The 15709-nt window shown below is 41.4% G+C and overlaps 1 protein-coding gene across 1 annotated transcript; it reads left to right on the top strand.

Moving 5' to 3' along the window:
• Positions 1-3783: 3783 nt before the first annotated feature.
• frmpd2 (FERM and PDZ domain containing 2) lies at positions 3784-15484 on the top strand (the record flags this gene model as incomplete). The annotated part of the gene is made up of 27 exons (XM_080516819.1): positions 3784-3904; positions 3992-4155; positions 4595-4660; positions 4752-4931; positions 5073-5148; positions 5752-5839; positions 6161-6317; positions 6435-6506; positions 6687-6861; positions 7021-7156; positions 7595-7733; positions 8030-8182; positions 8286-8471; positions 8576-8735; positions 8866-9064; positions 10247-10362; positions 10481-10555; positions 10702-10809; positions 10964-11080; positions 11636-11817; positions 11897-11995; positions 12509-12602; positions 12769-12854; positions 13620-13818; positions 14831-15045; positions 15226-15292; positions 15370-15484. The coding sequence occupies 27 exons, from the start codon at positions 3784-3786 to the stop codon at positions 15405-15407; spliced, it is 3468 nt and encodes a 1155-aa protein (XP_080372945.1). The 3' UTR covers positions 15408-15484.
• Positions 15485-15709: the final 225 nt, after the last annotated feature.

Here is a 15709-nt window from a genome sequence, read left to right on the forward strand (position 1 = left end):
TTGCTTCAAACATGGTTGTTTGTTTCAACCTTTAAAAGACAAGATAAGATAATTCTTTATTTGCCCCACAATAGTGACATTTGTGGAAATTGCATGGTATTGGTATTTTCGTTTGTTTTGAAGGTAAACCACCCCTTTTACCCACAAATGAACTGTGTACATTAACATACACATACTTTTGAAATATTAATTAATAAGTTCAAGAAATCTTTTTGATAAGCAGGTTTTTTAAAGGTCGGGTCAATAACAACTCAACTGGCTCCTTCTCTGGTATCCCCCAGGGCTCTGTCCTAGGTCCGATCCTCTTCATTGTCTCCCACCTCCAACTTGGGAATGTTTTCCATGCACACAATATAAGCCATATAGCCATTGCTATCCGGATGACATTCAGCTCTACATTTCTACCCCTTTTTTAATGTTACTATGTTGTTACCATCCTTACTAGTGAACATTTTCACTCTGATTTAGAGTCTGTTTTCCTTTTGACCTCATTACCAATAATGGTATGTTTGTTACATGATTGTTTGTCAATCGAGAAGTCATGGAAGAGGCATTATAGTTTATTTCACACCATCGCTATAGAGAATTGCTGAACATGCCTGAAACAAAGTAGTGAATTAATGTGAATTATTAATAATTATGAGTGTCGGTGCGATTGACATAATTGAAAGTTAACACCAGTTTTTACCATGAGGTGGGGTCTCAGTTTAGTTAAATTATGTTTTGAGAGTCTTTCTAATCCATAATTTTTTAAAGATTAATATGTAATATCCAATCACTGCTTTGAATCTATGGAAATTGTGATTAGAAAGTAGGACAATTAATTAGTCACTTGCAGTTGAAACATCAGATTACCACAGCACTGTCTACAATGGATTGGTCATTTGCTGCCCCACCTGCCGCTCACTTGCCCTGCAAATCCAATTATGTTCTTAAGTTCCGCAGGCTAAATATAGTTGAAAATGACGGAAAACACAGAAAGGACCACGTCAGTGGAAGAGAGCGCAGAGGAAATAACGTTATGGATCTGATGTGCTCTTTCTGCTGAGACAATTGATCTGCTATTGAGGAGATGAGGGGCTGGTGAGGGGCTGACGATGAAAGACAGGAGGGCCGGGAAGAGGGAGAGGTGGGTGGAATGGCAGCAGGGGACGCCTAAGAAGAGGAAGGATTAGGTTCAAGAGTGGCGGATGTCTGACTGAACTTAAAAGGGGATCTCTACAGATACCGGATGAAAGAAGGTAAGCTGCATAACGTGTTGAAACTGGGCTATATATTGTTTGAATATTGCTCATCAGATCACCTGGAAAAGTATGTATGCATGGATGGAGGCAACTGTTACCGGTGGTCAGCATGCTTTTTGTTGCTGGTTCTCTATGACACTTCAGTTTTCCCTTGGAACCAACAGAATAGTGGCGAGTGCACAACTAAGCAAGATGGAAATCACAGCAGCAAATCATTTCTAAACTGTACAACCCATCATGGACCTTCAGTCACACCAAACCTAAAACAAATGATGGCTGGATTCCCCTCAACCGCTTCAGGACGATGGACCTTGTCCTGTTTATATTGGCTGACGGTCATGTCTTAATGTAATCCATCATCATATATAGCTTATCTAGCTTTAACATCAAAGTATGCAGTGTGACAGGAGCCCACACACCACTTGTGACCGGCCAGACACTTCACAACAGGTTATCTTTCTTTGAATTCATTCAAAGCACACACAACCTCCAGTTACAATCGATTTTCTTACCCGCCACTTTCACATGAAGTAATGTCTCCTTTCTGTTCAAACTTTAAATTGCGTTCACATGAGAGATGGATCACAGAATCATGTGGGCGCATGGCAGCAGTTTGTACTGGCAGACAAGCCAGCAGCAGAAATAGCACATGTTTTCTTTGAGGCTTTTCTGGCGACATCTGGCCACTAATCTGTTAAACAAACAGAGAAACCTCAGGTTACTGGTGTTACCAAGAACCATGTAAATACCTCTGTGTCAAGTTAATCTGGGTATTCACTGCAGCTTACACTTCAGCCACCATCCACTCTTCACTATGAGTTTAACCCTAGTTTTCTCAGAAATGACTGCTTCTTCATATTTTGTAAGCCAGTTGTCCAATAGCTTGTTTATTATAAATACTCTACTTAATAACTATAGTGTTGGTAATGTGGCGCAAGTAAACAACATTCAGTTCACCAATACTGTCACTTCATCATTCTCTTTTGCAGTATTAATTTGTCATGCAGTATTCAACAGACCAATGGTAGAACTTGTTTATTTGATATTGGTCTGAAGCATGGTATGACTTGATACGGCAACATTTGACAGATGAATGGTAGAAGTTCGTCATTCAACCGACAATAAGTGCCATTTTACTGATCAGTGGGCCACTTTGGTAAAACAGTATTCAGCCCAACAAAACTGTCACATTTGCATGCAGTATTCAGTTGACCAATGGCCGAACTTAGTCATTAGATGTTCAACTTACCAATGGTACAATTTAGCCATGCAGCATTTCATTGAACAATAGTGAAATGTAGTCACAAAGGAATTGGATTGACTAATGGTCTAGTTTTTTCATGCAGCATTCGGCTTACCAATGGTGCACCCACATTACTCAATCAACTAGACATAAGCTCAGTTACACATCTTAAAATTAGTAAAACTGGATCATTTTAATCTCTGAAAAGAAATATTTGACCCTGAATTTTGAGTAGCTATGTTTTGGTGATCCTCTGCTCACATTCCGATACCATATACTGCCCCTCTTCATTCACATAATATCTGTAATATTATTAGAAGTGTCCTATTCATCAAAAGCTATCCAGTGATATAGCTCACAAAAAGCTGAATATTTCTCTGATAAAACCAAAATTACAGAGGTACTGCCTAAACTAACGCGTGTTTGGTTGCAATCCATTTTACACAATTTCTCAGTATTTGAAATAATCATGGCACATATACAACACTGCATGACATTAAGGATGCTAACATGTTTTGTGTTGTCTCTCAGGTCATTAACTACGACAGAATCCTTTACTATAAGCACATAAGTGCTTTAAACGTGCTCAAACCAGACTTGGTTCAATGGACAATAGAATTAGTCCAGATAAAGAAAATAATCCAATAGTGGACATGCAATTGCGAAGTAGTGAGTGTTGTGTTTTCTCTTTCGTCATTGTTTTTGAAAGGCTGCCTTCTTCCTCTCCTGATCCATTTGAACAAAATAAGACATATCATTTAAAAATGTCTTAAGAGAGGTTTATTTCCCATGTTCAACATACTGTTGTCATACAATGTCACTTCATTTTGAGAGAAAGGCAGACTATATCCAGTGAACCTCGGAATTAGATTGTTTCTACTTAGTGCTCTTCTATCCCACTCGACTATAATCTTATTGGTCTGAAACTCTGACCTCTGAGCTTTGCATGTCCACTGTGTGCGATTTACATGCTAGTGGGATTCTGGCCTGGTAGGCGAGGCAGCCTGTTTGCTAATAAATTGTACCAAGAAATTGCAATTCCACCAAAAAAAAAGGCTTCCACAAGGATTTTGACAAGGTCACATACAATTCTATGTCGTTTTTTTCTTTCTTATTTGTCAAATAAAATGAATTATACAGACAACATTTTTATATACATGACATCTTCTCTTGCTATTTCATTTTCTGAATCTCCAACCGAAGAAATTGCACTTTATTATGAGGCAAACAACAAACAAACAATGTAATACCATTGAGTTGTGGGTGTATCTCCTTTGCATTTGTATTCCAGCAGGAATGGGCACCTTTGTGACCCTGGCAGAAGTGTTGGAGGCCCGGGGTTCACCACTGGAGGAGGATGAAATTTGGTGTCTTCTGCTTGCCACCACTGAGGCCTTACTGGACATCTCCCAAAAGGGTAAATGTTTAAAGTCTTCAGGCACTCATCACCCTTCGCTCCCCAAAGATAGACGTCTTTTGAGCTTGTGGTCTGTCCTTTGCTCAGGTTCAGGTAACATGTGCAATGTGCTGAGCCCCAGCTCGGTGCTGCTCTCTGCTAATGGGAGTATGGCCTTCAAGAACTGTGGGCGATATGAAGACGTGGCCTCCTTCACAGCCCCTGAAGTCCAGCAGGGTCTCGCTGCCTCCACCAGGACTGCAGCCGAAAAGGTCTGGAAAGTGCCATGATATTCAGCCCAAATGCTTCAAGACCTCCGTCCCCTGTGTTTTAGTGTCACTGCTTCAACACACCCAAATCTAATGATTATATTCTCACCAAGCTCTGAAGAAAACCCAGTAAATGTTGCAATCAGGTGTGTTACAGCACAGAGTTCTCCAAGATTAGGATTAAATGCACCTACAGACATATAGATCATGTTTTATGCCGACACAGTATGAAGGTAGACAGTAGTAAAAAATGATTTTCTGTTTTTCTAGGTGCTCTTATTAACCACATTTGTGCAGCTCAGATGTCATAAGATTTTAGGAAAGAAAGAATGGTATTTTTGTTGAAATTGATTGATTTCAAAGACAATCGCATTTAAGGGTTCTGGACTTATGAAATATGGCCTAAATGAATAACATTTTTTTGTCATTTCTTTGTCCTCAGATGGTTGTGTACTCCCTTGGGATGACTCTCTATTGGTGCATTGATTATCATCTACCTCAAAACCAGGTACTGCACTGTCTCTTCTACCGACTCTCCCTTGCACTCGCTCTCCAGCCTTCTCAGCACATCCTCCGTTCTGCTGTCGCCCGTTTCACAGCCGGTTCACATGAGTGCCGAGCTGGAAGGATTACTTTTGAGCATGTGCGAGGACATGACGATGAGGAGGACCGACCTGCTGACGGTACTGGAGACGTGTGAGCTTCACCACAAGGCCTCAATGCTGCCTCCCGCCGAACGACTCATTAGGCAGCTGGTAGAAGATGTGTTCAGAAACTCAGTGAGTGGTTGTCAGTTGGCCTCTTTAACCTTCAGATGTTTCGGGAAGGTCTTCTAGGAGTGTGGGTCATTCTTGTTTTGAGTTTACTGATACACCGACCGTCTGCTTGTCTCCTTGAGCCGGACAATCATGTCTTTGCAGGTTGATCACGTGTCCATGGGCGAAAACGGGTCCCAGCTAACAGACCGCAGTCAAATGATCAGGGACAGATTGCACAGTAAGATACTGATTCCTTTTGGTCACATTTGAAGGTTTTCATTTTGAAATGTGCTTATTTAAAAAAAAAAATACTGTGTCTATGAAAAAACATGATACATATCAACCAGCAAACAGGTTTCTTCAAAACTAATAGAAACCAAGACAATTACAAGAGCCAAATGTAATTTGAATAGGCTTGAATAGATTCCAGTTGCCGCATTAGAGAACAGGAAGTTATTCACTGTTGCGTCTTCCTCAAAGAAACTGCTTTAGAAGCTACTGGGAATGCTAGCAATAAGATGATGATAAACAAATACCAGGTCTGAATTTGTTCTTAAGTACCAAAGCTTAATTCAAATAAAGGTTTCTTATTGGCAGATTCACAACAGAGACACTTGACCTTGATTTGGAAAGTTAATTTTAAATGATCAAATATATCTAAAGCTATTAGGATTCTGAACATTTGGACACAGCAATGCGATAATCTTTGCCTCACTAAGCTGGGAAAGTGATAGTAATGTTTTGTACATTTTTAAATTGCCCAAAATATTATTATTATTTTTTTTTTTTTGATTGAAATGTTATTGGCATGTGGAAAATTAAGCATCACTTTGCCTTTCAGGGGGATCTCTTTGTAACTCACCATGGGCTATGAGGAGGAAGATTTCTAGAACCTTTTCGGGAGTATCTTATGGAGCCGAATCCTCTGGGTAAGTTTTCTAATAAACCTACAGGCACAAAGAGGAACTGCTATGAACCCATTTGCATTTCTGAATCCAAGTACAAAATGTATTCATCCATGAATCATCATCATAGTAACTTCAAACTAATTCCAGACACGAGAAAAATGAGACACTATGGAAAAAGACACAAAGGGGAGAGAAACTATGAAGGGTGGAAAATCTCCCTAAAGGCCTCTTTGGCACAGCTATTGCACTATAATATATATTGTCTGGTTGCAAGCCATCATTTCATGAGTGACAGATCTCACCTTCCATCAGAGTGAGGAATGGAAAACTCATTTTCCCCAGGATTCCCTCGGGAGGACGTCACAGGGAGAGTTACGGCGGCTGGCAGCAGCTGAACCACCGCTCCTGCAGCCCGTACGTGGATGGTAATCGACACTGCAACTCAAGAACCCTCGCAAGCCTCGACTCCACGATGAGTCTAAATGACAAGAGACTCAAGGTGAAGCTGATGATTACATTAGGTTTTACACCTTAATAGTATAAGTTTAATAACTTGCCATAGTCTGTCAGAAGCTTGTTTGAGGGTGGGATTGACATGTCTTCTTTTGTGTCACAGGATATGGGTCCTGAGTTTATTAGAGTGTTAGAGGAACCTCCGGTTGTCCTGGAGCTGCCTGGATCCATCGTGGTGAGTTGTTGAAAGAAAAAAATGTCATCAGAGAATTTTGGAGATTTTCTATCGGTGGCACATGTGACAGATTGGCACAAAATATAGCTGGAGTGATTTATCGGAACGCAATCCTGTCTTGATGTTTCTCTCAAGAACCCTCCATTTATCTTTTTGAAACTCTCTTGACTTTCTTCACAGTCAAAGAAAGGGAAATCCCCCTCCACCCAGAGAGAGCTGAGCGTGGTGATGCCAAACGGCCAGAGCATTACCGTCAAGTGCGAGGTGAAATCCAGCGGGGGAGACGTCTTTGACATGATCGTGGCTCACTCCAACCTCGTAGAACACTTCTACTTTGGCCTTGCATACATTGACGGTAAAGAGACTTCAAAAGATGAGTGAGTGACTGTGTAGTAATTTGATATAAAGAGGACTTTCATGTGTTTGGGAACATGACTTCAATTCATAATGTTTACGAAAATTACACAACATTGTGATAATGTTGACATTTTATCTTTGTCCATTCTCTGGCCAGATAATGAGTTTTTCTTTGTGGACACTGACACCAAGATTTCCAAAGTTGCTCCAGATGGCTGGAAGAAAGTGCCTACATCCACCTTTGTCCTTTTCTTCAGGGTCAAATTCTTTGTCAATGACATTTCTCTTCTTTTGTAAGTTTTGCATGAACATTGTAATTTTCAAAGTCTTCAGCCCAATTGAATGCCCCATTGTTGACATCTAAAAATTTTTTAGATAAGGACTATCAAGGCCTCCGAATAAGATGATGAATAATTAGAGAAAGACCAAGACTGGAACCCAGTGTTTGAACCCTATGGGAGCCCATTTCTCTTTAAAGCACATATACTGATGTCAATAACAATTCAACATGTAATTGAAGGATCACAGGCAAAAGTATATTGTGTTTCTAAACCCCAAACAATCAACAACTAGCTATGTGGCATTCAGAATGGTGACAATAAATCCTAAATCTATTGGAATAATGAAAACTAACAATGGCTTTTGGATTGTGCTGATGCCCTTACTGGTAGAGTAGGATCACTAAAACTTGAAGGTAAACATGTTTAGAAGTGTGTGATCTTTTCCATCAGGCACAAACAGACCCGTCACCAGTATTACCTCCAGCTCAGGAAAGACCTTTTAGAAGACAGGCTGTCCTGCCATGAGGGGACTGCTCTGTACCTGGGAGCTCTGGCCCTGCAGACGGAGTATGGAGACTGCATGCCTGAGGTTGGACACATACAAAACTAAATTATGGATCAAAGTTGGATAGCACATGAGGGGAAATGCAAAATATTATTAACAGAGCATTTATTGTCCTTTTATCCATGTTATAGACTACTTTCTATTCAAACTAAAGTCACAGTGTCACCATACCCTCCAGAAGTATTGGTTTTAGCATCAAAATGGAATATTGGTGTTACAACAACATTAATATCTCAGCTGTTATAACATACAGAAGGTTGTCCATAATAAGTTATATATTAAGCTGATTCTACCATCCTCTGATTTTGTGTCATGTTTAGGTGTATGGTAGGAACTACTACCGCCCTGACCAGTATGTCTCCAAGAGTCTGATGGAGAAACGTGCCTTGCCTTACATTCAGTCGGAGCTGCTCCGACTTCACAGCAACAACGCTCAGATGCTCCCTGATGAATCTGAGCTTGAATTTCTCAAGGTGGTGTAGCAATCACAAATTTGACTATTCAGTACGTACTGCCAAATCTATCCAATTATGACTCTTTCTTTTCTTCCTTTTTTTTTTTTCTTAATCTCTACAGGTGTGCCAGCAGTTGCCCGAGTACGGCGTGTTGTTCCACCGAGTAATGCGTGAGAAAAAGCCTTTAGACGGAGAGATTATCCTCGGGGTTTGTGCCAAAGGTGTTACCGTCTACGAGGTTAAGGACGGGTACAAGTCCACTGCGCAAAACTTTTACTGGAGGGAAACGGCAACCATCTCCTCTAATGTGAGTGACTGGTTGGTAGTGACACTTGTTATTTCATGTTCCGCTTTTATGCCCATAAAAAAAAAAAAAAAAAAAAAAAATCACTTTTCTTTGTTTATTTATAGAGACGTAAGTTTTTGGTAGAGTGCCGGGGCGGCAAGAAGAAATACACCTTCATCACAGAGAGGTCGAAGATAGCCAAGTACCTGTGTAACCTCTGCTCAGCCCAGCACAAGTTTAACAATGAGATGAACTCCCGACAGCTGAGCCACAGCCAGGCCTCAGGTCAGCAAATGCATCATAGAGCAATGAAAGAGGAACTCCTCCATGTCTGAAGACAGATTTGTGAAAAGCAAAAAAATTGACATGCTGATGGTGTCAAATTACTGAAGAGAACTTCTACCTCTTTGTCCAGAAGACAACATCGTCCAGTATGCATCGGTCTGTCGGACTCAGAGTGGCCGGTTCAAGTCCTTCTCGTGTTCTGAGACACCACAAGATGAAAGTGGCCTAACGACACCTCGGGACGAGTCCTTGGTCAAACTGTGTGACGATGTCACCGCCAGGATCGAGGCCCGTGTGACACAGCAGCGCCAGAGCCTCAACGAACATAGGTACCAAAATTTCCCACACAGAAAAACAAATTGTTATAATATATAAACAAAATGCTAATTGATTTGTAAAAAAAAAAAAAAAAAAAAAAGAATATGTCTGTCAAGGATTAAGATGAATTACACAAACAATTTCATTTCTTTTTATGAACCATGTGTTGGATACAATGGCAGGTTTTCAGATCTAAGTAAGAGGGTTTCGTGTCAGAGTTCTTTGTTGGTTTATTGAGAGAGAGAGAGAGAGAGAGAGAGAGAGAGCGAGAGAGAGAGAGAGAGAGAGAGAGAGAGAGAGAGAGAGAGAGAGAGAGTGTGTTGGAACACAGTCTGAGCACAGCTCCAAGTCACAACTTAAAGGTCTTAAAGGATCTGCGGATAACATGTGGTGCCAGAAACAACAGGGCACCTTCACAGATCTCTGCATTAGTAGAACTGGTTAGCTATAGAGGAAACACCAATGATCAGTGGGTTTTTTTTGCAGATTCCTGACATGACCATTTCCATAGAAATTGTCCTTTTATGGATTTCCAGTGAGGACTGAGAGTGAACCCATAGTGAAGAAACAGCACTGGTGAAAGTCAATAACAATAATCGTATTTGTTTTCATTATCCTGTTCAGACTTGAGGCTGTCGTTTAATTTAATTGGTTGCAGCATTTTATTTAAGGTATATAAACACATGGCTGAGATATAAAAGCAATATTTTTTTATATCATATTTCTAAAGTTTCCAGTTTGGTCATGTCAACCATGCCCCCTCTATGTACTGTATGCTTTCCTGAGCCTTTATTATCAGTAAATGCAGCACACATTTTTGTTCACCTTCCTTTGATTAGATCCACTGGATTTACTTAATAGCTGCAGAGTTGTCAAAAAATATTTACAATTATTGAGATCGTTTGCCACCTGTTCCAAGATAACGCCACCGTTTAATATCGAGCAATTCTTCAAATTTACTGTTTTTGAAGTTACAGAAAAAAGTTGCATGTTAAAAATATAATGGTTTGGGAATATGCAAATGACGCCTTCTTCTTCCACTGTTTATCTATAATGCCATAACAAATTTAACAAAATATCTTTGTCAGTTTTGGGTGCATCGAGTTTGATTTTTGATATATTTTTTTATAAGTTAATGTCACTTCATTCTAGTAATACTTCACCCCTCCTCTGACTCTGCCTTTGTTTTACAGCACTTGCTCCAGCAGTCAACGCAGCAGCATTGGTATGAGCAGCATTAGTATGCGTTCACCAGCATGTTCCCAAAGGAGTGGATCTGAAGCCCGATCTAGTTCCTCCGCAACTAGAGGTAAGAGAATGCTCAGCATCCTTGACTCTCACACAAAAGCTCTTGTTTTAGGACGGCTGCTTTTTCACCCTTTTGCTCCACCGCTAAGTCACGAATGCTATTTTAATATGACCCATAGAAAGCCCTAAGGTTGGAATGCTGGAGAGAGAAGTCATATGCGTTTCCTTAAAGAAAGACCCAAAACTAGGACTTGGTAACGTGATCACACACCACCACACACAACAAGCACAAAGCTGTTTATTTGTAGGAAATCAATCCACTATAACATACTATGCCATGCACTCAAATGTTCTAGCTGAAACTCAGTTCTCTTTCTATGCCATTGGGTTGCATCCGTAGGTATAATGATAGTTGGGGAGGACGCGGTGGGGCGTTACGACTTGGGCATCTTTGTTGCCTCTATTGTTCCTGGTGGGCCTGCTGATAAAGACGGTCGCATCAGAGCAGGTAAAGAAACCACTACTAGTGCAACCTCAGGAAAATGCAACTGGGGACAGAGAATGAGTCTCTGATTTGCCTGTTCGGCCTTTGGGGTCACACAGTCTTTGATCTGTGCCATTACTGGACACCGGCATTGTTTCACTGTGACCTTTGCCCTCAGGTGGTCGTCTGATCTCTCTGAACCACATCAGCCTGGAGGGTGTCACTTTCAACGAGGCAGCAGAGGTCATGCAGAGCAGCCCTGAGGAGGTGCAGCTCATTGTCTCGCAGCCAAAAGGTGCTCTGTGCATGTGTGTGGATTTGTTTTTGTGTGTGGTTACTGAATGTATGTAATACTAACGTGGTTAAAACCTTTGCCCACCTTTGGGGACGTTAATAGTAATGGAAGATGAAGAATTCCAAAAAAAAATTCTTCTCTATAGAAAGACCACGTCCATGAGAAACTTCCTTCAGCTGCGCTTGCAAACTTCAAAAGACACCGAGCTAGCGCTTTTGTCTGTTAATGTTTCCTGTTTCTGCCTCCAGATCTTGCTTGAGGGACATAAGGGAGAGTTAATCTTCTCCTAAAAACCCAGCGCTGATATTAGCTTCAGGGTTAACTCTTGTTACCCGACTCCAGTGTTGGTAAAATTCAGTTTCTACACGAACAAGTTCAAAGTTCAGCTCACAAATTTTATAATGAATGAGTTCAGTTCATAGTTCATGATTCAGTTCCAAAAATGAACGAGTTCATAGTTCTTTTTAAAGAACAAATGAAAATGCCAAACAACACAAACCAGGTATTTTAAACATACGGCAGAATCAATTCAGACATTTCTGTTTTTGTCCTTAGTCTCAATCAGCCCGATCAGCATTCGCTCACCTGTAATGAGGAATTGCGAATCCCAGACCACACTGATGACAGACGGACGATCGGGAGAGGAGAGTCTCGATGAGATCGTGTCCGCCATGATGACGCCAAAGCCCGGCAACAAGCTCTGCGTTCCTCTTGATGTACGAGCCGTCGGTGCACAGGTAGCCCTCGTGATGACAGTGATATTGTTTGAGCCTCAGATGAAGCTGAAATGAGTGTTAATGTCTGCGTTGGTTTCAGGATGGTTACTCGCTTTCCCCTTCTCTGAACTGTGTTGGGCCGGAGGAGATCACTGTGGAGCTCAGGAAGCTATCGGGAACCTTGGGCATCAGCATTTTTGTGAGCTAAAGACAGAATTTTGTCAGAATTAGAATGGGCAGCTTTGTTTCAAAATAACAAATTTTAGTAATTGCTGAGTGTGGCCTTTGCATCGTTTTGGTTTCAGCATGTATGACACTTGTTTTCATCCAACTGATGTGTTTACAGTGCATGGATTTCATAAAGAACTTTACAAATGAGCAGTCAGGGGGGTAATTAGTGAAGCGACTCATGTCCAGTCTTTGGCCGCAAAGTCTGCTCCACCCAATCTCATTAACAACTGTGATCTGACAGGATTACACAGAGATAGAGAGAGTTACACTGCTCACTCTAAATATCCCTGCAAAGTGATTTTGCAGGACTCCACAAGTAAACGTTTTTTTATAAATACTTCATTAGGAAAAGGATTGTGGAAACTGCAGCTCAAGTAAAGCACCTCATCTTTATACTTGAGAAAATTAGCTTAACATTGCAAACGCAACAGTGTTCACATGGAAAAGTTGAAATAAAAATCCCCTGTGACCGATTGTTCAGGGAGGTGTGAACACCAGTCTTCCTCATGGAGGAATCTACATCAAGAGCCTCGTTCCAGGAGGGGCCGCTGAGCGGGACGGACGTTTACATACAGGTATTATTAGAGTATGGTGTTGTTTGCGTTGGAATCTCCAACAAAGAAAACTTGCTGGAATCACTAGAGAGCTGTTTCACTTGAAGAACATTCCTTGTTTTCGGATTGATATCTTTTTCCTCCACAGGTGACAGAGTTTTCGGATTGATATCTTTTTCCTCCACAGGTGACAGAGTGTTGGAGGTGAACGGCAATAACTTTCAGGGCTTCACCTACCAGCAAGCTGTGGAGTGTCTCAGTAAAACTGAAGAGGTAAGAAATAAACACATGTATATGATCAATATATGCTGCTGATGATGATGATGATGACCAAAACCTGAGAGGAAACTGTATCGAGGTTAATTGGTGACTTTTGATCGCCCTTACATATACATGTAATGGTCTGGGATTCTTTCCGGACCAGGCAAGCTTAAGTTTGATAAAAGCAGTATTGAAGATGGATGGATGAATTCTGAATGACTCATCCAATTTAAACAGCCCTTTGAAGCAACTATAGACGTTCCACTGCCTGTCCTGCTTCTACAAAACTTTTGAAAAGTAGCTTAAATATCACCCTTACCTTGGTTGAGTTTTTTTTGTGTGTCACAGGCTGACTGTGTTGCAGTCTAAAAGGAAACCAATCACAGTAAACTACAGGCCAAACGGTTCACATACGTCACCAGTTTGGGCTGGGGAGGCTACCAATGAAAAATACATATGACTTTGTAAACACAGTAGATAGTGTTGAGCATATGAGTGTTGAGTCAATGCTTCATGCAGATTGGCTTTGATCGCGCTGTATAACAATGCTACGTTAAGGCAAAAGAAACATTCTTGTAATCATTTGACCGTGAAGCTTCCCATGACTTTTAAAGAAGCATATTTATTTATATGTATTTACTTTTTTGAAATATGCTCAAAACAGTTCTGTGACAGAAATCTGAAAACAAAAAAACAGCTGGATTTGTGTTTTTCTTGTGTTTTTCCTCATCTGGGTATCAAATTCATTTCAATCTTCCTCTCGTCTTTCTTCTCCAGGTGGTTTCTTTGGTCATGGAGAGGGAGATGATCAACCTGCCCAAAGTTTCTATCAGTGACGACATCAGCAGCGTGTCCAGTCAGAGCCTCAGTCCCGTCACCAGCAAGCCCAGACTCAACAGCTGCTCCTCTGCCGGCGCTCCTCCTTCGCCGAACATCACATTTGAGCATCCCCGGGACTACGGCTTCGCCACAGAAGGTAGGACACCTTTGGAAAACATCTCAAACCGTGTAATTAGGAGAGAAAGGTGACTGCCCGTCCACAGGAGAGAGGAGGAGCTCTCGTGAGAGAGCTGATAATCTGCCGTGAGCTTTAATGGGCGACCAAACAGCCAGACTAGTGCAACTGCATGAAGGTGAACTTTAACATACTCCCTCTTTGCACTTCATCCTGAGCTCCTTCACTGACCCTGACCTTCCTCGTCTTATCCTTTGGCCTCTATATCCGGAGTCAGCCCTTATGGTCAGGACCGCCCATTATGATAACTTCTGTGCTGATCTTTAAGTATCTTCATGAAGACATTAGGCATCAAATATTAAATGTTTCTTTATCTCATGAGGAACCACCAGAACTGAAGTTTAATGCTTTTTGGGGAAAGTCATCACCTAACAATTATCAGTTCATGACAATGATTGGGAAAAATGTGAAAATGGAGATACTATATTTAGTACAAATGAAGAATGTGACCTTTAGTAAACTCTGTGCCAAAAACAAAATCACACATTACATTAACATATAAAGTACTGTAGTACTCATGGAAATGTTTTAACAAGATTTTGTGGACAGATCGGACAGAAACATATTCAGTTTATGCAAATTGTTAAGCGATCTGTCATGAAATGTGTTTGACACAAAATAATATAATATGGGACCTGTAAAATGATCTACAACACTAATAGATAGTTAGTCTTGAATTAGCCGTTAAAAACCCCTAATCCAATTTGCACGTATTTCAAGGTGTGGCCTATAAAGGGATTAAAAAAAAAAAAAAGGTATAAAAACTGACCCTTGAAACACCAGGTCAGAGATTCCTGATAGGGTTCAAACTTTCAGGTATTTCAATGAGTGACACTTAAAAGGGTCACGTCTGGAAAAATCCTGAAATTTCTAGACCAAATTGCTTGTTCAACACGAATAAAGTTAGATTTACCAATAAAGATGATGAACATCGTTAGTTATTGTTGTTCCCTTCACCACTCTCCGATTCAAGACAACACCCAGGATGTGATCCTGACCAAGAGTGCCAGTGGGCTGGGCTTCAGCTTCCTCATGTGCGAGCTGGATCCACCCACCCGGGACTTCGGCAGTCTGGTTCGGATAAAGCAGCTTTTCCCTGGACAGCCGGCGGAGCAGAGCGGCCGGATCCAGGAGGGCGACGTTCTGTTGGCCATCAACGGGCAGTCCCTCAAAGAGCTGTCCTATCCGGTACGGACAAATGCTAAACGACTCAAGTGGTTTCCAATTAGAATTGCATTCATCCATTAGACATCTCCGTAGCTAGATGGACTCTTCTTCCTGAAGAGAAGCCATTTTGGGTTGTTTCGCCTTATAGCTGATAGAGTTTCGAAGAATGTTATTATTTCTATGTGTTTTTTCTTTCTGTAGAAGGTGTTAAAGCTGTTCAAGACCTCCCCACCTGAAGTCCAGCTCACTCTTTGTCGGCCCGCACCAGGTATGTATGGAAAAGACGAAAAAACAACAACCTGCAAGTCATTTGACCACCTTCTTCACCCAACTTCTTCTGTGCAGGGATCCTTCCTTCGATGGATCAGTTCACCGGCACATGAGTCGTGTTAAAGTGTGGCGCATATGCCAGCATCGGTGGATTGTGTGAAAGCAACAGCGTGCTTTCCCAAGAAGAGATGGAGCGACGAGATCCGCACCGAGCAGCGGACGGAGGCGTTAAGTGGATCTGGTGGATGGACGTCAAAGACAGGTTGGCGACGTGGCTCAACCTCGCCAACAGAGCGACAGAGCACACCGTGACCTCCACTTAACCCCCTTCTGCATGACACTGCCAGCAGGAGTTTTGTCAACTCTGACTGCGCTGCCACTTATCCCCTACAGCCTAATGTTACATAACAAACCA

Source organism: Blennius ocellaris, assembly GCF_963422515.1.
Source record: "Blennius ocellaris genome assembly, chromosome: 21".
In the NCBI taxonomy this organism is placed as follows: Eukaryota; Metazoa; Chordata; class Actinopteri; order Blenniiformes; family Blenniidae; genus Blennius; species Blennius ocellaris.